The sequence below is a fragment of the Enhydra lutris genome, unplaced genomic scaffold, assembly GCF_002288905.1.
Source record: "Enhydra lutris kenyoni isolate GAN:26980312 unplaced genomic scaffold, ASM228890v2 scaffoldscaffold58, whole genome shotgun sequence".
NCBI classification, from domain to species: Eukaryota; Metazoa; Chordata; class Mammalia; order Carnivora; family Mustelidae; genus Enhydra; species Enhydra lutris.
Genome location: NW_019154142.1, coordinates 15,273,050 through 15,294,580, shown reverse-complemented (window position 1 = coordinate 15,294,580; position 21,531 = coordinate 15,273,050). Strand labels below are relative to the sequence as shown.

The 21,531-nt window shown below is 39.4% G+C and overlaps 1 protein-coding gene across 1 annotated transcript; it reads left to right on the top strand.

Annotated features, from left to right (window-relative positions):
* Positions 1 to 6,144: 6,144 nt before the first annotated feature.
* LOC111158307 (thiosulfate sulfurtransferase (rhodanese)-like domain containing 3) lies at positions 6,145 to 15,413 on the top strand. Its single transcript, XM_022520264.1, has 4 exons — positions 6,145 to 6,250; positions 14,548 to 14,721; positions 14,821 to 14,980; positions 15,270 to 15,413. Exons 1-4 carry the CDS (start codon positions 6,178 to 6,180, stop codon positions 15,340 to 15,342), a joined length of 480 nt encoding a protein of 159 aa, XP_022375972.1. The 5' UTR covers positions 6,145 to 6,177; the 3' UTR covers positions 15,343 to 15,413.
* Positions 15,414 to 21,531: the final 6,118 nt, after the last annotated feature.

The window sequence follows — 21,531 nt, the reverse complement described above, 5'->3', positions numbered from 1 at the left end:
ATTTGACCACACCATCTATAAAAGGTCTGTAAAAGACAGTGACTCAAACTTAACTTGGCAATGCAGTCAATTTCCAGTGATTTTTCTAAGACCTGAAATATGTCTAAACAGAGAAATAATTTTGGATAGTAACCCACTATTTAGCAATCACTTATCTGTATAGCTTTTTCTCTCCTTTTTTAGTCAAAAAGAGACAAAATTAAAATCTAATTTCTAGAGCTTCAAGTACTTTCTATCACCAATATTGTGTGTGGGGAGTTTCAAGACCACCGTCACATTTGGAGATTCACTGGAAGGACTTACAGGACTCAGCACGTAGTTGTACTCAAGGCTAACTTTTATTAGGGCAGTGGAGTATGGACATACAACCTGAGCATAATGGAAAGACACAAATGAAGTTTGCAGGAATCTATGTGCAGGCTTCCTTATGTTCTTTTCCTCCCAGAAAGGGTCAAACAGAGCACACTCTTCCTCCCAATAAGGAAAGTCCAGCAACGTCAGCGCAATGTTTCTGCCCAGGGTAGCCCATCACAGACTCACAAGACTGGGGTTTTCCTGGAGCCTGCGAACTTCGGCATAAACCACAGGGTACTGCATGAACTATTTTGTTTCCAGACGCCAAACAAGCAAGCAGGCCTTTCTAAGGAGAGCAGTCTCAGGCCTGATATGTTAACTCTTTTCAGGACAAGTAAGTTCTGGCCCTTTTTTTCACGCGGTTTCCCAAACAAAACTTTTCATTTTTCAATTTCAGTATTACTCTAACATCTGTCTTTTCTCTGCTGTAGGATGCGCAACTAAGTTGTTTAGAAATGTTTTTTTTTTTTTAAACATCCTATACAAACAAAAGCCCATAGTATCAAGAAAAAAATCTTTTTTCCCTACCCTTGGACTCTTGGGCAATTATTTTCGCCGTGGAGAGGAGGAGGTCACACTCTCCATTTAGTACCAGGCTCAAAAAGATGAACAGCACTTGCACACTTTGGCCGTGCATCACGTTCGGCTCTCAGCACTCAAGGATACTTCCTCACGTAGTTCTACAACCACCTTATGAGACAGGTTCCTATGACTGCCCCCAGTTCACACTTGAACCTGAGAGCCACAGAGGTTAAGTGACTTCTCTGGTTCTGGAGCCAGTAAGAGGTGGATGGAGACCTGGACCCCAGCAGCCCTTCTCCAGGGCTCCAAACACTACCCTCCAGTCGCTAACAACAGCACCCCAAGTTTCTCAAGAGAAAATGGGTAGTGAGGAGAACGCGCGGGAGGAAGGCGGGAAGGGCGTCGGGGGAGCGCCTGCTTCCAGATACAGCGAAGGCTCGGGCCCCTCCCTGCGAACCCCTCCCGCCCAAACCACCCGACTCCGCCGCCGGCGCCCAACCGGGCCGCACTCAAGCGGCCCTTGGTGACCGTCGGGAACCCCCGGGATCGGCAAGACGGGGGCACGTAAGAGGCCTCTCTCCCAGGCCTGTCCTGCCACAAGGGGCTGGGGTAAAAGAAGCGATGACCGAGACACTACGGCGACCCCAGCCTCTCAGTCCGGACTCACCACGCCTGGCCGAGCCGCCGGGTCTATAACTAGAAGATACTGCGCATGCGCGGCTGACCTCCCGGTCGGCAGGGGCGGGGCCTCGTGTGCTATCCCCGCAGCCGGGGCGGGGTTTGACGCAGTCCCTCGCCGCCGCGCCCCGGAGTGGGGCGTGGACCCTGCGGGGCAGGTCGCCCCGCGCCTGCGTTCTGTGGATCTGCAGAGCCCCGTAGGCCGGCTAATCTGAGGATAACGGCAATGAACTCCCGGCTGCGTCCCGACAGTGTTCGGGTGTGAGCAGTTCAAGGGCTTCCCGGAGTCGGGCTTAAGTCCCACTTGTTGCTGAGGGCCTGAAGGGATAGCTTCCGACTTCTGTCACACTGCAATAAAATCACATCTGACATTTGTCGTATGTTGTCTCGCATTTTTTTTTTTTTTTTCATTATTATCGGCTTACCTGTCCTCGCTTACTTACCGAGACAGGAAATTTCTTGACCTTCACCTATAGTTCTTCGAAGCTCGATTATCCGTTAAAGTGGTCTGCACACTGCATATGTTTAGTAAAAATAATCGTTTTGAAAATATTTTAATGATGTTGCAAAATCCACTCTAGTTATGCGTAAGTCCTAAGAGCTTTGTAATCCTTCACAACTCTTCAACCAGGAGACAGGTGGGCCTAACGATAGAACCTTGGGTTAGGAGTCCAAGATACCAAAGGTTAAATTAAAAAAAACTCTGGTTTTTCCCGTAAAATCTCTAATTAATTTGTTACGAAATAATTAGCATTACTTCTATGTACAGAACTTGGCAAAGGAGGTCACTAGGTGTTTACATTGTATTTATGGAAACCACCCATTCGACAAATGTAACTAAGTACAAATTTGCCTGTTAAGGTGCTGGGTATAAGGATCACTACTCATGTTTTGGAGTAGGGGAATTTTTTTCTTTAGGGAAAAATAATTCCCCAAATAAGAACAGGTCGTACTGTGGTGTAATTGTTAAGTCAAAACTGTCTGCATCACAAATCAAAGTTTTTATTTATTTTAACATCAGATTTGAAACAGAACATGGAGGAAAAGAAGATATGCAAACCTGCATAAATCTAAATTTCCATACTAAACTGCATTGGTGTAAATGGGGTTTTAAAAAATGTATCATATACTGGACTCTCAATTTACAGTTTTAAAAAAGGGGGACTGAATTAGAACAAAGAAATTTAAGAATTAGGGGTGCCTGGTGGCTCCTGGGTGGCTCAGGCTCCCAGCTCAGTGGGGAGTCTGCTTCTCCCTCTCTGTCTGCCCCTCTCCCTTTCACCCTCTCCTGTTCGTGCTAGCTCTCTCTCAAAAGGAAAGATGGGGCGCCTGGGTGGCTCAGTGGGTTGAGCCTCTGTCTTTGGCTCAGTTCATGATCTCAGGGTCCAGTTCATGATCTCAGGGTCCTGGGATCGAGCCGGGCATCAGGCTCTCTGCTTCCTCCTCTCTCTGCCTGACTCTCTGCCTACTTGTGATCTCTCTCTCTGTCAAATAAATAAATAATTTTTTTTAAAGGGGGAAAGAAACAGCAACTATGCAAACACAATACAATTTTTCTTGGAAATGATAGAATTCCAAAGCTATCTTGATTTCTAGCTATCTACATTCTATTTTACAACTTGATTTTTTTCACTTGACAGTATATCTTGGACATAAACCTATATTAGCCTCATTCTTTTGTCTAGTTGCTTACACTTAAAATGGATGTATCATTTTTTTCCCAATCAGTTTTCTGTTGATGTACCTTTATCTTTATCTTTGCCTACTTGTGCAAATAATCATTAGTAGACAGCAATGGAAATGCGGAGTCAACAGATAGTTATTTTAAGTTTTGATAGAAACACTTTTTTTTTTTCCTTAAAGATTTTGTTTATTTATTTGACAGAGAGAAATCACAATAGACAGAGAGGCAGGCAGAAAGAGAGAGAGGGAAACAGGCTCCCTGCTGAGCAGAGAACCCAATGCGGGACCATGACCTTAGCGGAAGGTAGCAGCCTGACCCACTGAGCCACCCAGGTGCCCCTGATAGAAACACTTTAAAAAAAAAAAGCTGCAGGAAAAATATTTCCTAATCTTCATTTGATTTGTCAAATATCTGGAGGCTTGATGTGACTTAGAAATGGGGAAAATTGCCTCCTTTCAAGTTGCCTTTCACTTGCATTATGCCAAGAAATAAAAGGAGTTGTTGGAGAATTAATGGTGCATATTAACTCAGGACTGGTAGATCTTTCCCAGAAAAGTTAAACTATTTTTCTCCCTTTCATCTCACTTTAAGCCTTCCTGACTCTTCTCTGAAAGAAGAACTTGGACACTTGTCCAAGGAACAATAATCAAGGCTCTCTCTTGACAAGAATTTTTGCTATGAGAACTCTTAAATAAACTAAGTCTGGCACTGTGCTAGGTAAGGGAGGAGCTATTCACCTTTTGAGAGAAAAAATCCTGCAGAAAAATATATCTCAAATACTTAGTCATGAACATTGGAAAAAAAATTGTTTCATGATATGTGCTGTTGCAAAAGTATAAATCAAATTGAATGTGACTTATTGAGGTCAAGCACTTCGTTTCATTGTTTCCATATCTATGTTCAGACTACCTGTGGTTTTGATGTATTCAAGACAGCTTTGGGATGCCATGGGAAGTACATGAATTTGCAACGTATAATGACATTTTAATTCAAAGTTAATCCACAACATAGATCATATAGAAACTATAGCAAAACTCCAAATAATTTGGAGAAACATAATGGTAAGTGATGCCACTGGCATAGAAATTTGAAGTGGTGCTATTAATTATTTAATTATTGAAAACAGAATAATTTTAGACTGCTTAATGAAATTATTTCTTGGACACATACTTTAATAATATCATTTAGAAGTTAATTTTTAAAAATTTCCATTGTAAATTAATTTGCAGTTAAACACAACTTTCATTATATTGGGGGACCAAATTGAGAATAAATTTAAAATAAGGAAATGAACCACAGTAATAATAAACTTTTTTAAAAAAGATTTTATTTATTCATTTGACAGAGATCACAAGTAGGCAGAGAGGCAGGCAGAGAGAGAGAGAGGAGGAAGCAGGCTCCCCGTCAAGCAGAGATCCCGATGTGATGTGGGGCTAGATCCCAGGACCCCGAGACCACGACCGGAGCTGAAGGCAGAGCCTCAACCCACTGAGCCACCCAGGCATCCCAATAATAAACTTTATGTGGTAAGCTGAACAACACTCCCCACTCCCAGGGTGTTCTAATTCCTAGAACATGTGACTATGTTACATTATATGGCAAAAGGACATTGCAGATATGATTAAATTAAGGATCTGGAGATAGGAAAATTATCCTGGATCACCCAAGTAGCCCAAGTTATCACAAAGGTCTTTATAAAAGGGAGGCATGAGGGTCAGAGGAAGAGTAAGGGATGCAACAACAGAAGCAGAGGTCAGAGTTAGAGATTTGAAGATGCTAGTTGCTGGCTTTGAAAATGGGGAAGGGGACCACTGGCCAAGGAATGCCAGCAGCTTCTAGTAGATGAAAAAGGCAAGAAAAGACATTCTGCCTAGAGCCTTCAGAAGGAACACGGGCTTGCTGACACCTACAGAACTGTACATAATACATTTATATTGTTTGAAGCCAGTAAATTTGTGGTAATTTGTTACAGTAGCAATTGCAAACTAAGGCATTTTATAAAATAGTTGGACCTAACTCCGGCAAGCTGCGGTCAATTGTAGTCAAATATCAGAGCTGTGGGGGAAAGATGATCGCATGAGATTATCTTAATACTGACATTAGTTGAACCAGCTATTGGAGTTAAGAGCAGTTCTTAGAAAAGCGTCCATGTAGTTCCCTTTAAATTAATCAATAAGAATCCCATTATAAAGTTGGAAAAATTTGTTTACTTTAAATATTTAAATTTCGACGCCTGGGTGGCTCAGTCGGTTATTAAGCATCTGCCGTCCCCTCAGGGTCCTGGAATGAGCAGGGCTAGGGGCTCCCAGCTCCATGGGGAGCACGTTTCTCCCTCTGCCCCTAGCCTGCCCCCCTTCCCCAGCTCATTTCTCTCTCTCTCTCTCTCTCTCTCTCTCAAAAATAAATAAATAAAATCTTTTTTAAAAAATCTTTTAATTTCATCTTTGGTATATTTTCTACTTTCCACTTTTAAACTTCGTCTCTCCTTAAAAAATAATAATCCAAAACAAAAAAAGCAAGCTCAACTCTGTTTCTTTTTTAAAGATTTTATTTATTTACTTGACAGGGGGAGGGCTCACAAGCAGAGAGAGAGGCAGAAGTAGGCTCCCCGCGGAGCCCGGAGCCCCAATCAGGGCTCCATCAGGACGCTGGGATCATGACCATGGCCGGAGGCAAAAGCAGACACCGAACCGACTGAGCCACCCAGGCGCGCCCCAACTCTCGAGTTACTTTCCAATTTGAAGTTCCAGAGTAGGGTACGGTTCCCTCCGCGATCACTCCTTGTAGCACTCCCCGCTTCGGCCAGCAGCCGGCCGGCGGGCGCTCATGAGCCTGTCGCTGGGCAGGGGGCGGGGGCGGGGGGAGGGCGGTGCCGCGGAGAAGAAGAAGGAGGAGGAGCCAGAGGAGGAAGTCTGGGGCCCGGTGGGCGCGAGCTAGCGATGGTGCAGCCGCTGCAGCTGTTCGGGAGTGCACGCCGGCCGATCCTGGCGTCCGCGGAGGCTGCCTTCTGGGGTGAGCTCGGTGGTCCCGGGGTAAAGAGACAGCGTCTAACCTCGGGCTCGGGGAAGGAATGGCATTGGTGGGGGTGCTCGCTGCTTGCGGCTTCCAGTTAAAAATCAGTCCCATTACTCTTGGCTCCTGGGAAGATAGCCCCTACATTCAGTTCTCGTTCTTTCTGATTCCGGGCTACTTGGGTCTGGAGGTGCTCGGAGGACGCAGGGAGAGAGGTCAGCGTTGCTTCGCTTTTAGGAAGATACTGGTGCCGGACTGGGCAGGGAAGGTCAGTTGGCGACTCAGACGAGCGAGCAACAAGGCCAGTTTCTGCCGGAGACTGAGGATGAGCCCAGCTTTGCGAGTTACACCTGTGACCCACTGGGGAGCCGCGCTCAGAGCTCCGTGGCAAGTCACCTAGAATTGTAACACTTAGAGCTATTAAAGTACCACTGCTAATTTTACGGACGACAAAACCGGCCAGAGAAACAACAGAAAACACGGAAGTGCATTGTCAATATGAATCAGTTGCCAGCAGCAGAAGATGCTTTAAGCAAGGAGGGAGGTTGGGGAAGGTGACAGTCACAGGACGTGGGGACTTGAGCGGCTATTTAAGGGAAAATACTGTGATTGGGTAGTAATAGAGGTTGAGAAGACGAGTAACTTTGAGAAGCTCAAAGATAGTATAGGGAGTCCCCTTATGAAATTCTCCACTTCCCTAGAATCTTTAGATTCCCTTTAATCTTTTACTCCCTAGATTCCCTAAAATAATATTTTTATCCCATAGGGTGGTTGTTCGCTTGCTTTTCAAATTTCGCTGCAAGTGGTTCTCAAAAAGTCAAAATATTTATTGAGGTGATTACATTAGAAGTCATAAAATGTTCACACAAAACCCAAATACACATTCGATAAGGAAGCACGCCAAATGTTCTTCCTAATATTTTCTCTCTGGAGTAACAATCTTATTTCTAATATATTCTTTCTTGGTTATGGGTTGTTTATATTGACCATTACATGGTCTCTAGAAATAATTTTCTTTTTTTTAAAGATTTTATTTATTTATTTATTTATTTGTGAGAAAGAGCACAAGTTGGGAGGATAGGGTAAAGCAGGCTCCCCGCTGAGCAAGGAGCATGATGCAGGGCTTGATCCCAGGATCCTGAGATCATGACCTGGGCTGAAGGCAGCACCTTAACCGACTGAGCCACCCAGGCATCCCTAGAAATAATTTTCGGTATTCAACAGATACTAATGTGGGATTTCTAAAGTGTCAACATCCAAAAGAGGATTACAGATGAACCAGAGGATTTATTTTATAGTTGTGGCAAGAGTGAGTTGCCATTATTATGGTTGTTATTATCAAGCAAAAACTTTTATGTTTCAAATAGTTACATTTTTCACATCAAAACTTTGTTTGAAATTATAAAAAGAATACCAAACTGAATTGGTAGGAAGTGATGATAGGCTATTTCTAAGTGGAAATTTTTTTTTTAAAGATTTGTATTTATTTGAGAGAGAGAGCAAGCACACAAACAGGGAGTGGGACAGAGGGAGAGGGAGAAGCAGGCTCCCCACTGAACAGGGAGCCCAGTGTGGGGCTCGATCTCAGGACCCTGGTATCATGACTTGAGCTGAAGGCAGACGCTTAACTGACTGAGCCACCAAGGCGCCCCTCTAAGTGAAATTTAGCTCAGTATTGATCTCAGGGTCCTGGGATGGAGCCCCGCATCAGGCTCTCTGCTCAGAGGGGAGCCTGCTTCCTCCTCTCTCTCTCTCTCTCTGCCTGCCTCTCTGCCTACTTGTGATCTCTGCCTGTCAAATAAATAAACAAAATCTTTAAAAAAAAAAAAAAAACTAGGTAAGCTGCTCAACTTCTGTGAGTCTAAGTTTCTTTATTTATAAAATGGGGATAAACAAGCACTTATTCAGAGTGCTATGAGATATAATTTACATAAAGCACAGAGCTGCAAGTAAATAAATATTAGTCCTTTCTCTTGGAATTGCTGGATCATATGGTAGTTCTATTCTTAATTTTTTGAGGAACTTCCATATTGTTTTCCACAGTGGCTGCACCAATTTACATTCCCAGTAGTGCATGAGGGTTCCCTTTTCTCCACATTCTCATTGACACTAATTACTTCTTTCCATACAATGTGATCTATTGTGCATACTTTTCTGAATTCTTTTCTCACTTTGGTATTCAGAAACTTTCCATGGCAGTACATATAACTCTTTTAACTACTGCATATAGTCCATAGTATGGATTACCACAGTTTATTTAACCAGTCCCCTCTTGATGGACATTTTGGTTTCCATTTTTTTGCTGTTCTAAAAACTTCTTCAGTAGTTATTGTACATAGCTCTTTGTGTATCTCTACAAGTAACTTACTAGAATAGATACTTAGAAGTGGAACTGTTGGGTTGGTGACAAGTGGTATTCAACAGAGTCTTCAAGGAGAGTAAGAGTGTGCCAGGTAGAGGTGAGGAAGGAAGAAAAGAACCCTTCAGAAAGAACCGTGTGCATATATCATGAAGGAAGGTGAAAACATGTATTTAAAGATTGCACCATATAGATTGCTTAAACCTCACAGCAACTCAGAAAGGTTAAGTAATATTATTGCTGTTTTATAAATAAGAAACGAAGTCCCAGAGAATTTAATTAATCTTCCCAGGACTACAGAGCTAAGTGGACAAGGGAGGACTTGAGCCTGGTTTATCGGACTCTAAAATCCCTGCTCTTTCCATTATAAAAAGGTAGTTGGGGCACATGTGTACTTTTGATGTAGCTGGAGGGTAGGGTTCTTGAGGCAGAGGAGGAATAGGAAGGAGGAGAAGGTCTGGTAAATTATGCTGGTAAAGTAGATTGAAGGACATGAAAGAACATGCTAAGGAGTTCAGACTGTGTCTTATAACGTAGGCTGTAGGGAACACCCAGGTGAGGCTAGATTTACCAGTGTGGAAAAGCCAAACTGGAGTTTATTCAAAAACGAGGCTCAAAAATGTGAAAATCACATATAGCCCGTGTTACTCTTGAGAATCCCTCAAGAGAATCACATCATCGCAATAAATCCCAAACGGCCAGTAAATCCCAAACGGCCAGTTTTCCTTCAGTGTAGGAACTGATCTCTGTTTCTTTGATCATGCGATAGATGAAGTGGTTGATTTACAAGTAGAGGCCTTGTACAAAAAATACACTATAGCTTTTTTTTTTTTAATTTTTAATTTTTTTGACAGACAGAGATCACAAGTAGGCAGAGAGACAGGCAGAGAGAGAGGGGAGGAAGCAGGCTTCCTGCCGAGCAGAGGGCCCGACGTGGGGCTTGATTCCAGGACCCTGAGATCATGACCTGAGCCAAAGGCAGAGGCTTAACCCACTGAGCCACCCAGGCACCCCAAAAATACACTATAGCTTTAACTCAAGAGTTAGTATGGACTCGAGGCTCACACCATGAGAGGTTTGGGGGAGCGGAGACTTGTTAAGAGAATATTTGTGCCTTGGAAAGCTAGGAAATCTAGTCCTCCTCGATTGTACACGTGCTCTCCATTGCCCCCCTACATACACACACACCCCAACAGGAGCATAGAGAAAGCTGAATGTCAGTTTGGCTCTAATATATAAGAAAAACTATCTTTGATAGTTTTAAAATAAGATAGTTATTGTAAAATAACTATCTTTGATTCAGTTACACAAGTTACATGCCGAGGTGATATTTGTTTCCCTGTGGTGAAGTACCACAGTCTTGAGTTTAACAATTTTTTAAATTACCGTAGTTTTCCAGTTCCTAACAATGAGGAACTGTACACCAAGTCAGCCGGCTGACTTGTTGTATTCCAGGAATTCACAAAAAAGTTGAGTGAGAAATAGTTTTATCCCAGGCATTTTAAGATCGAATCTTATAGATAACATGAGCCAACTCTTCAAAATCTGAAGAGGATGGGGAAATCTGTATTTTTACTTTTTTACTGTATTTGCTGTGATAAAATATATGTAACATAAAGTTTGCCATTTTAGCCATTTTTTATAAATTTTTTAAATTTTATTTTATTTTTTCAGTGATCCAAGATTCATTGTTTATGCACCACACCCAGTGCTCCATGCAATATGTGCCTTCCTTGATACCCACCACCAGATTCACCTATCCTCCCACCTCCCCTCCCCTCTAAAACCTTGTTTGTTTCATCAGAGTCCACAGTCTCCCATGGTTCGTCTCCCTCTCCAATTTCCCCCAACTCACTTCTCTCCTCTCCCAGTGTCCTCCAGGTTATTCTTTATGCCCCACAAGTAAGTGAGACCATATGATAATTGACTCTCTCTGCTTGACTTATTTCACTCAGCATAGTCTCCTCCAGTCCCATCCATGTTGATACAAAAGTTGGGTATTCATCCTTTCTGATGGAGGCATAATATTCCATTGTATTTATGGACCATATCTTCTTTATCCATTCGTCTGTTGAAGGCCATCTTGGCTCTTTCCACAGTTTGGCAACTGTGGCCATTGCTGCTATGAACATTGGGGTAAAGATGGCCCTTCTTTTCACTACATCTGTATCTTTGGGATAAATACCCAGTAGTGTAATTGCAGGGTCATTGGGTAGCTCTATTTTTAATTTCTTTTTTTTTTAAGATTTTTTATTTATTTATTGCAGAGAGAGAGAGAGAGACAGCGAGAGAGGGAAGACAAGCAGGAGGAGTGGGAGAGGGAGAAGCAGGCCTCCTGCCAGGCAGAGAACCTGATGCAGGGCTCTTACCCAGGACCCTGGGATCATGACCCGAGCCGAAGGCAGACGCTTAACAGCTGAGCCATCCAGGTGCCTCTCTATTTTTAATTTCTTGAGGAATCTCCACACTGTTTTCCAAAGTGGCTGCACCAACTTGCTTCCCACCAACAGTGTAAGAGGGTCCCCTTTTTCCATATCCTCTCCAACACATGTTGTTTACTGTCTTGTTAAATTTGGCCATTCTAACTGTGTGAGGGGGTATCTCTATGTGGTTTTGATTTGAATCTCTCTGATGGCTAATGATGATGAGCATTTTTTCATGTGTCTGTTAGCCATTTTTGAGTGTACAATTCAGTGGCATTAATTATATTCACAACGTTGTGGGGATCATTACCACTGTATTTCCAAAAATTTTCATCACCCCCAACAGAAACTCAAACCCATTGAGCAATAACACCCCTCCCTCCAACTTCTGGTAATCTCTAACCTACTTTCTGTGAATTTACCTGTTCTAGATATTTCATTAGTGGAATAATTAAATATTTGTCATTTTGTGTCTGGCTTACTTCACTTAGTGTGTTCTCCATGTCGTAGTTTCAAGCTGCAGTATGTGTTAGAGCTTCATTCCTTTTCATGACGGAATAATATTTCATTGTATGTATAAGCCTCATTTTGTTTATCCATTCATCTGTTGAATGAACACTTGAGCTGCTTCCATCTTTTAGCTATTGTGAATAATTGTGAATAATGCTGCTATGAGCATTGGTGTCTGAGTTTGAGTCCCTGTTTTCAAATCTTTTGGGTACATACCTTGGAGTGGAATTGCTAGGAAACCTGAATTTTTTAACTACTATATTTGTCCATTTTTCCATCTTTTGCTATCAGTGAGAAAGACAAATGAAAATAGAGCAGTGTTTGGTTTTACAAGAAAATGCGGTTTTTCACAACTCACTTTTGGATTTTCTTAACTATTTAATAAATAGAACCATGAAGCTTTTTTTTTTTTTTTTTTTTTTGCCTATGCACACTGCAGAAAATTTACTAAGACATTAAAGGATGAACCAAGAAAGTCTGGGAACCCCTGGTTTATATCTAGTGCTGTCTAACTAGTTTTATAAATTTAATACTATATTTTGGATAACTTACATTAAATAATATGCCATTGTATAAATGCACCAGTTATAACTGTTCCCTTATGGATAGACTTCCAGCTTCTTACCATTTTTCAGTACTACAAAGAATGCTGCCCATGAATATATTTATACAAATATACATTTGTATGCATTCATGCTAATACTCCTGTAGGAAGATAGATTCCTAAAAGTAAAATTGTGAAGTAAAAAATATATACATAAAGTGTTATTCCTGCTAAATTTTCCTTTCAAAAGGTTTTGACATTACACACTCCCAACATTGTAAAAGAGTACCCATTTCTTCATACCTTTACCAATATTTGATGTTATCAATCCCTTTTAATTTTTACAAATCTGGCAAAATTTGAAAAATTTTGTTTGTATCTTGCATTTCCTTAATAAGTAGTGAGATAAGGCATCTTTTTACATTTTATTGATCATTGGTATCATTCAGGCCAATTCCCTGTTCCTGTTTTGGCCATTTTTCTATTGGGAATTTTGTCCTTTTCCTATTTGTATAAGCTCTATTAAAACTAATGTTTTGTCTTTTCTGTGTTATGAATATTTTGTTCCTGCCTGCCACGTGTCTTCTAGTTATTCATTGTTCTTTTCTCATATATAAATTTAGCATATTTATGAGGTCATATCTTTAAACATATCCATGTTTAGAATGGTCTTCTTATTCCAAGGTTTAAATTACCTGCTCATGTTTTCTATTGGTACTTCTAAGATACTAGTTTTTAGATTGAAATTTATATTTATTTACATGTAAGGAATGAGGCAATAGTCTACTTAAACTTTCTTCCTATTGGCTGGCTAGTTGCCCTGCATATTTGTTGAATAAAATATCCCCATTATTTTGAAATATAATTGTTACCAAATACTGAATTCTCGTAGATGGTATGTTGTGTGTCTGCTTCTCAACTTAGATCTTTAAACCTCTTTCTATGCCAGCTTATACTGTTTATACCAATTTCACTTTATAAGATACTTCATATTTTAAACAACCTTTGAGCATTATTATTTACTTTATAGCAGTCATTTTGTTGTGAAATAGGATTATTAAATTTTTAAAATTTTTATTTTATTTAAAAAATCTTTGGGGTTTTCTTTCATGCTTAAAAAGTCAATTTGGACCTATAGAAAAGTTGGAAAAATAAAATGGAGTTCCCTTTATTCTTACCCAACTTCCCTTAACGTATGCATCTTACATGGTACAGTTACTGAAATCAGGAAAGTAATACTAACATAATATTGTTAACTAATCCATAGGCCTTATCTGAATTTCACCAGTTTTCCCACTGAGGTCTTTTATAGTCCCAGATCCAATCCAGGATTCTATGTTGTTATTACATTGTCATGACTCCTTAGTCTGCTTCAATCTGTGATAGTTCCACAGCCTTTGTCTTTCATAACTTTGACACTTTTTTAAGAGTATTCGTTATTTTGTAGGTTGAGTTTGAGATTTTCTTCTCACTTGATTCAGGGTATGTATTTTGGCAAAAATACTAAGGAAGTGATGTGCTCTTCTTTGAGCATCCTATCAAAGTATACATGTTGACATTTCTCATTACTAGTGAAGTGATCTTTGAATAATTGGTTAAAGTAGTATCTTTCAGGTGTTTCCTTTTGTTATTAGTAAGTATTTCCTGGGGGAGATACTATCCTATTTCTAATCAAAATTTCACCTACTAACTCTAGCTTCTGTCAATGGCTCTTGCTGAAATAATTATTACTTGGATGTTAACCTAATGGTGATTTTCTCTTTTCATCATTCATTCTACATTTATCAATTGAAATAATCCCTTCTCCCCATATATTCAATTATATCCTTATATCAGTGTGGACCCATGGATTTATTTTATAGGTTATTACCCAGTGCCATATTATGTTACCAATTATTTACATTTTTATTTAAGTAATCGCTACACCCAGCCTAGGGCTTGAACTCACAACCCCGAGATCAAGAGTCACAGGCTCTTCTGACAGAGCCAGCCAAGGTGCCCCACCAATTATTTAACAGATAGAAACAGCCTTTAAGTACTTACAAGTGTAGTTTCAAATGTAAGGTTCCCACATCTAACGTAGGCTTATTATCTTCACTTGCAAGGGGAAATTAAAATGTTCTTAACATTGTAATTTGGATTATGATTAAACTCACAAGTTATTTGCAGGATTCAGTTACCAAATGCTGAATGTGTATTTACAAGTTCCACCTAATTAAGGGCTTGGAGAGAGTAGAATATGGAGCTGGCACAAGGCCAGCCATTAAGCATGGAAGGCAAGAGGGTAGACATCCTGTGGCTCTGTCAGGCTGTGTACAAAATACATATACAGGTCAGTGAAGTCAAAAGATCAACTATAGTTAACTGGCTGGAACCAGGGGGGGAAATTCCTTTGACCTGCCTTCCAGATATTAATAGCAATGTTACTTTGAAGGTACCAAAATTATTTTATTCTTTCCAGGTTTGAAGTCAATAAAGGGAAGCTGCCATAATTTTTGTACAGCTATTTTTAAAGATGTCACTTATAAGGAACTTAAAAACCTCTTGAGTTCCAAAAAAATTATGTTAATCGATGTTAGAGAGCCATGGGAAATTGTCGAGTATGGAAAAATTCCTGGGTCCGTCAACATACCACGTAAGTGATATGTGACTTGAATTAATCCCTCACAAAAGTATATATTCAGTAATTTACTGTACCTAAGATTTAATTGAAATTCTTAACATTTTCTTTCAGTGGGTGAGGTAGGTAAAGCTCTACAGATGAACCCAAAAGACTTCAAAGAGAAGTACAATGAAGTAAAACCATCCAAATCAGACAGTCTGGTGTTTTCTTGTTTAGCCGGAGTGAGAAGCAAGAAGGCTTTGGACACGGCAGTATCTCTGGGCTTTAACAGGTACATAAATGAAGTATAAAATTGTATTCAAGAGTGTGTATAGTAGCAATGTTTCATATGTATTATATTTTTACTGGTCGACTGAAAAATGTCTTCTAATACTGTGTTAGTAATAGCAGGATAGAGACTAAGCCTCTATATTTTCATCCTACTCAAAAGTAACAGTCTTTTATGTAGGTTTAAAGGTTAGAGTAGTCATGGCATCTCTACATCTCTAAAGTTCCTATCAACCTTGTGTTATAAAGCAGGAGGAAATTTTTACAGCACTAACCTTGCTATATGTTTTCAGTGCTCAACACTATGCTGGAGGATGGAAGGAATGGGCAACCTATGAATTTTCAGAGAAGAAACACGGAAATTGATTTCTGGAATACAAGTTGGCTCTTTTCGGGCGCCTGGGTGGCTCAATGGGTTAAGCCTCTGCCTTCGGCTCAGGTCATGATCTCAGGGTCCCACATCGGGCTCTCTGCTCAGCAGGGAGCCTGCTTCCTCCTCTCTCTCTCTCTCTCTGCCTGCCTGTCTGCCTACTTGTGATCTCTCTCTGTCAAATAAATAAATAAATTCTTAAAAACAACAACAACAACAAAAAACAACAAATTGGCTCTTTCCTTCTGTATATGCAGCTTATGATATTGAAATGTACAAAAAAATAACAATCTAGCCCTGGCATCACTGGAAAGGGGTTTGTGTAACTCAGTTATTCGTTGCATCTTTTCCTTAACTGTTTAAGTTGAGAATACTACTTGCCCTTGCCTATTTTCAAAGGCTATTGAGGACTGAAATAATGTATGTGACTTGCCGTGGGAGTATTAAGGGTTAGGATTCTAGAAATGAATTTTTTAAATAATTTAGTATAGTACAATAGTATTCCCAAGCCCAGGTTACTTACAGTACCTAATCATAATGTATGACCATTTGTGTTAGCATAGCTTCTGTTCAATAAAGAGGCTATGAATGAAACAAGTTATTTTTTTAATAATAAAAATATATTTGTAAATTTTCCCACTTTAGAAAATTCATAAAATTTCTTTTAATGATATACAGTACAGATATTTCTGATGGATATATCTTTCACCCATAATGTATTAAATAAAATAAAAACAGCTAGTAATCATTTCTTGAACACATTTCCTTGGCTTAGATCCTATGCTAAATATTACAAATGCTAAAAAGATAATAAAAAAGATGTTATTCTTCTCTGAAGAGGTTTGATGTCTAGCAAAGGTATATAAAAGTTAGATTTTAAAAAGCAGACTTTGTCTTAAAACACCAAGAATCTGAGATCCAGAAAAATAGATGAAATACAAACAATGAAAATACATTAACACCATCTAAAAGGCTTACAGTAGTGTTGTAACCAGCATGGTAGTGATATGATTTGTAACAAAAAATTAATATGATCTATAAAGATAGAAATAACAGGGATGCCTGGGTGGCTCAGTCAGTTGAACATCTGACTTCAGCTCAGGTTAAGATCCCAAGGTCCTGGGATCAAGCCTTGAGTTTGGGAATCTTTGCTCAGCAGGGAGCCTGCTTCTCCCTCTGCCTCTGCCTCTTCCCCTGCTTGTGCGCTCTGATAAATAAAATCTTTTTTAAAAATTATGAAGAAAAAAGATAGAAATAGCAAAATGATTGCTTCTGTAGAGGGAAGATTAACTAGAAAGAGCAGCAAGGAGGGAAATTTCTAGGGTGATGGAAATGCTTTAGATCTTGAGTGAGGTGTTGGTACATAGGTAATAATACATGTATCAAAACTCATTTTAAAAGGCAAAGATTTATGTGATTTGAAGAGAAACCAGAGTATAAACTCATTGAACACTTGAAAACATATCTTCTGGGGGCACCTGGGTGGCTCAGTGGGTTGAGCCTCTGCCTTCAGCTCGGGTCATGATCTGAGGGTCCTGGAATGGAGCCCCGATCTGGCTCTCTGCTCAGCAGGGAGCCTGCTTCCCCCCTCTCTCTGCCTGCCTCTCTGCCTACTTGTGATCTCTGTCTGTCAAATAAATAAATAAAATCTTTAAAAAAAAAAAAAAAGAAAACATATCTTCTGTAATTATATCTCAATTACAAATAAGGAAAATGGGGGGGGGAGTTTGAATGTAAAGGACTCTCACTAGGATGAGTATATGCCTTAGAGCATTGATGGTACAACTGTTTCTTTCCTCTGTGCCTCTTCACCCCCAAATGTGTTTTATCTCATTTTGGCAGTCATTCAGACCATATAAGGCCTAAAAAGTAACTATTAGGATTTGGTTTGTCCTAAATGGTATTACAAGGGGAATCTGGAGTAGAAAAGTCATGTGACCACCTTGAACTTCTATTTCTGAGAATGTCAGTCTAGTTTCTAGCAAACTCCCTATAAGAACGAGAGAGGCTGGCAAGTAAACACACATGCACTCATGCACGCACGCCCCTCCATGTTGGGTCATCCTCTACAGCTTTCCTGCTCTCAGGAGCATAGCCCTTCAAACCCTTGCTGCTTTAGTAATTCCTTCATGCCTTTAAATTGATCTTATTTATTTATCTATAGAAACAAATGTAGTAGGACATATATACTAAGGTGGGATTTGAAGAGCCACGATCTCAGAGAGAAGGGAAATTGTGGTTGAAGAACTGGGCCCATCGAGGAATGAGAACCTGGATAGATACACCAGATGTTTAGTTGGAACCCCTGGGAAATGATACCCTCAGAACAAAGGAGAACCAGAAATTGACCAACCCTCATAAAATGTAAGAATGGCTTTGAATCAACTAAATCCCTGACTGAATTAAGGTGACCTTCCTGCTAACCTAAGGGCCTACCAGCAGTTAAGTCCTCTCTTAGAGAGAGATGTCATTATCTACAGCAAGGGGTTGGCAACAATAAATATTTTAGGTTTGTGGGCTATAAGGTCTCTATTGCAACTGTTCAACTCTGCTACTGTAGCACAAAGCAACCACAGAGAGTACATACATGAATTAGTGTGGCTGGATACCCACAAAACTACGGCCACTTAGCTTTGAATTTTCTATTTCATGTGTTGCCACATATTCTTTTAATTATTTTTCAAACATTTAAAAATATGGCAAACCTGCTTAGCTCAAAGTCCAGGCAAAACTAGATGGCAGGGAAGATTAGGCCCATGGGGCACAGTTTATAGACCCCTGAGACAGAGCCACAAACATTCCTTACAGTTTGTCATATTCATTGTTCAGAATTCTATAAAATTTATTAGAAATAGCAGTATGTAAGACCTCATGATTGAAAAAATATTTTTAAAAGATATTTTTAAAAAGACACAATAGAAACACATCTACAGATGATCCACATGTTGGAATTTTCAAACTTTAACTGACTTACATATTCAATAACTTAGATGACAAAAATTATTAAAGTAATGAAAACTACAAAAAAAGTATCAAATAGAAATTCTAGAATTTAAGAACACAATAACTGAAATTAAAAAACCCAGTAGACGGTGGGTAGGCTTAACAGACACAGCTGATGAGGATTAATAAAAATGGAAAAACTGAGGTACACATGAACATGACTTGCACAGGGAATGTTGAGAGAAATATACTACAGAAATGTGTACAATATAGTTTGAAACCATACAAAGTACTGCTATCTATACGTATATGGATGTACTTATATAGTGTAAGTATAAATTAGGAGATGAATAAATACCAAATTCAGAATAATTTCCTTTGGGGAGAGTGTAGCCTCTCTCGTTCTTATAGGGAGTTTGCTAGAAACTAGACTGACATTCTCAGAAATAGAAGTTCAAGGTGGTCACATGACTTTTCTACTCCAGATTCCCCTTGTAATACCATTTAGGACAAACCAAATCCTAATAGTTACTTTTTAGGCCTTATATGGTCTGAATGACTGCCAAAATGAGATAAAACACATTTGGGGGTGAAGAGGCACAGAGGAAAGAAACAGGGTGTGTATTCACATGGGATAATAGTACTGTTTTGAAGATTACATCAGATAATTTATGCTAAATATTTAATACTATGCTTTATTGTTGCTTTGTGGATCTGTATGGTACGTTACCTGTTTATAGGCAGCTGGTATTTTGGGTTGCTATTTGCATTCAATTAACAGGTAAAGAAGGGAGGTGAAACTTCCAGTTAAACATCTGGTCGCAAGAATGGCAGTGAGATCCCTTACTGCAGGTGGGAATGTAAAATGAAACTCTGAATACTGAATAATGAAATACCTAGGCCCCTGACCTCACTTGCTTCCAAGAACTCTTAACAGTCCAGCTCGTACTACCACAGATAAAGTCAGAAGCATTCATTCTAGAAAAAGTGACCCACTGGCAAAGAAGAGCTTTAGAATAGGATGTTAGGGGTGGGATAATAATGAAAATGTTTTGTGGTGTAATGAGGCCCACCTCTGTAAAGTCCTACTCATGCACACAGACCTCCCAATTATCTCCCTTGGTCTCTCAAATATGGATCTTGAGACAATTAAAGCAAGATTCTAATTTGAAAAATTATGACCAAACAGAAAAAAGGAACTTCAAGGAAAAAGTGCTAATGCAGGAATCAAAGGATATTTTTAAATGACCAGAAAACCTACATGACTATCTGTAGAATGATAACACAGCGCTTTCACAAACAAGAACAAGGTGCTACTTAAAAAGCATCTTTTCTGAAGCAACTAGAGGATGTATCCCATTAAAACAAAGGCAGGCAAAGAAAAATAAGTGGATTCCCCATATCTTGGATACCAAAACAAAAAGATGAAGGACTTGGGGGAAGAACGTCTTCTTATGAGTGACTTAGGGAATAAATGAGTAATAAATTACTCCAGTGATAAATTAACAAAAGATACAAATTGAGCAAATTACAACCAAGGCAATTACTCCTTTCAGAAAGATTAAAAATATTCTCAAAGGAAATATAACACAGTACACTACAGAACTTGTTACTATGTACACTTTATATTAACTTAACAAAAATTATATAATTAAATTAGGAATGCAATGCAATAGTTTTTGGGTTTGTTTTTTTTTTAAGATTTTTTTTTTGATAGAGACACAGCAAGAGAGGGAACACAAGCAGGGGAAGTGTGAGAACAGGCTTCCCGATGAGCAGGGAGCCTGACGGCTGGGCTTGATCCCAGGACGCTGGGATCATGACCTGAGTCTGAGACAGACACTTAATGACTGAGCCACCCAGGCGCCCTATGGAATAGAAGTCTTAGTATAGAACCTGGTTGGTGGGGAAACAGGAGAATAAAGGGGGGTGTATAAGAAAGTGAAATCTTCATCTTCCAGAGTAGGAAGTTACTAGATAATTTTACTATTGAAAAAAGAATTAAAAAAACTGGAAGGTAAACAGAGGGGGCAGTAAAGTCATTAATAACATGGGCCCTGGAGCCCAGCTGCCCAGGTTTTAAGAATTAAAACCTAATCCAAGCTCTTGTCACATACTTGACCTGTGATTGGGTAAGTTAACTTTCTGTTCCTGAGTTTCCTTCTCTTGTTCTGAGAATTCAATTTCATAATGTAGAAAGCAGAGAAAATTCTTGTCACCTAAGTGCTCAATAAGTGCTGTAATTATATGCTTATTATTGGGAAATGTGGAAGTAACACAACAGCAAAAAATAACTAAAAGTTGCTCTGGGGAGCAGGAATGAGCAGTAGGGAGAATGGGTCAGGGGTCTAACATCTTCCTTGCCTTGCAGCAGCACAGTCCAACAATTGTAATGCAAGCCATTTAGGTGATCGTTAATTGTCTTACATTTTAAAAAGAGGTGAAATTAACTTTAATACTGTTTTATTTGGTCCCATCATCCTATCATTTATATTAATAGTTAAAAACACTAGTTTACATTTTGTTTTGTACTAAGTATTGAAACTAACACTATTTTTATATTTATAGCACATCTCAGTTCAGACTGGCCCCATTTTCAGTGTTCAACAGCCACATGTAGCTAGTGGCTATCACACTAGACAGTGCAGCCTACAGCACTATTTGATTTTTTTTTTTTACTATTTGATTTTTAAAAACAATTCATGTCATCAATGGCTGATAAGTCACAGAAAGACAACCAGGTATGATATGCCCTCTGATAAAAGAACCTTACACAGTAGTCTACCTGCACCAAAAAAAAATTTCTTTTAAATCTGAACTTGATCAAGCCTTTAGATTCAATGACTAATTTATAGAAAATAGAGAAAAAGGAGTATGTTAAATGGTACCTCAAGAATACAATTAGCAAGATCCATATGGAGAGATACTCTTAGTAGATAATCAAGCCAAAAAGGGAAAATTAAAAAATAAGAGAGGGTAGGGTGGTGGTAACAGAGTGACTGGTATTGAGGAGTGCTGTGATGAGCACTGGGTGTGATATTTAACTGATGAATCACTGAACACTACAGCAAGAACTAGTTATGTACTAAACAGTGGCTAACTGAACATAAAAAAAAAAAAAAGATGGGAGGAGGAATCTATGGATTTAAAAAGATTTAAAGGATTCATCAATTGCAATAATTTATCCTTATTTAGATCTGACTAGATTTAACAATTATTTTGACTAATTTTTTTTTAAAGAC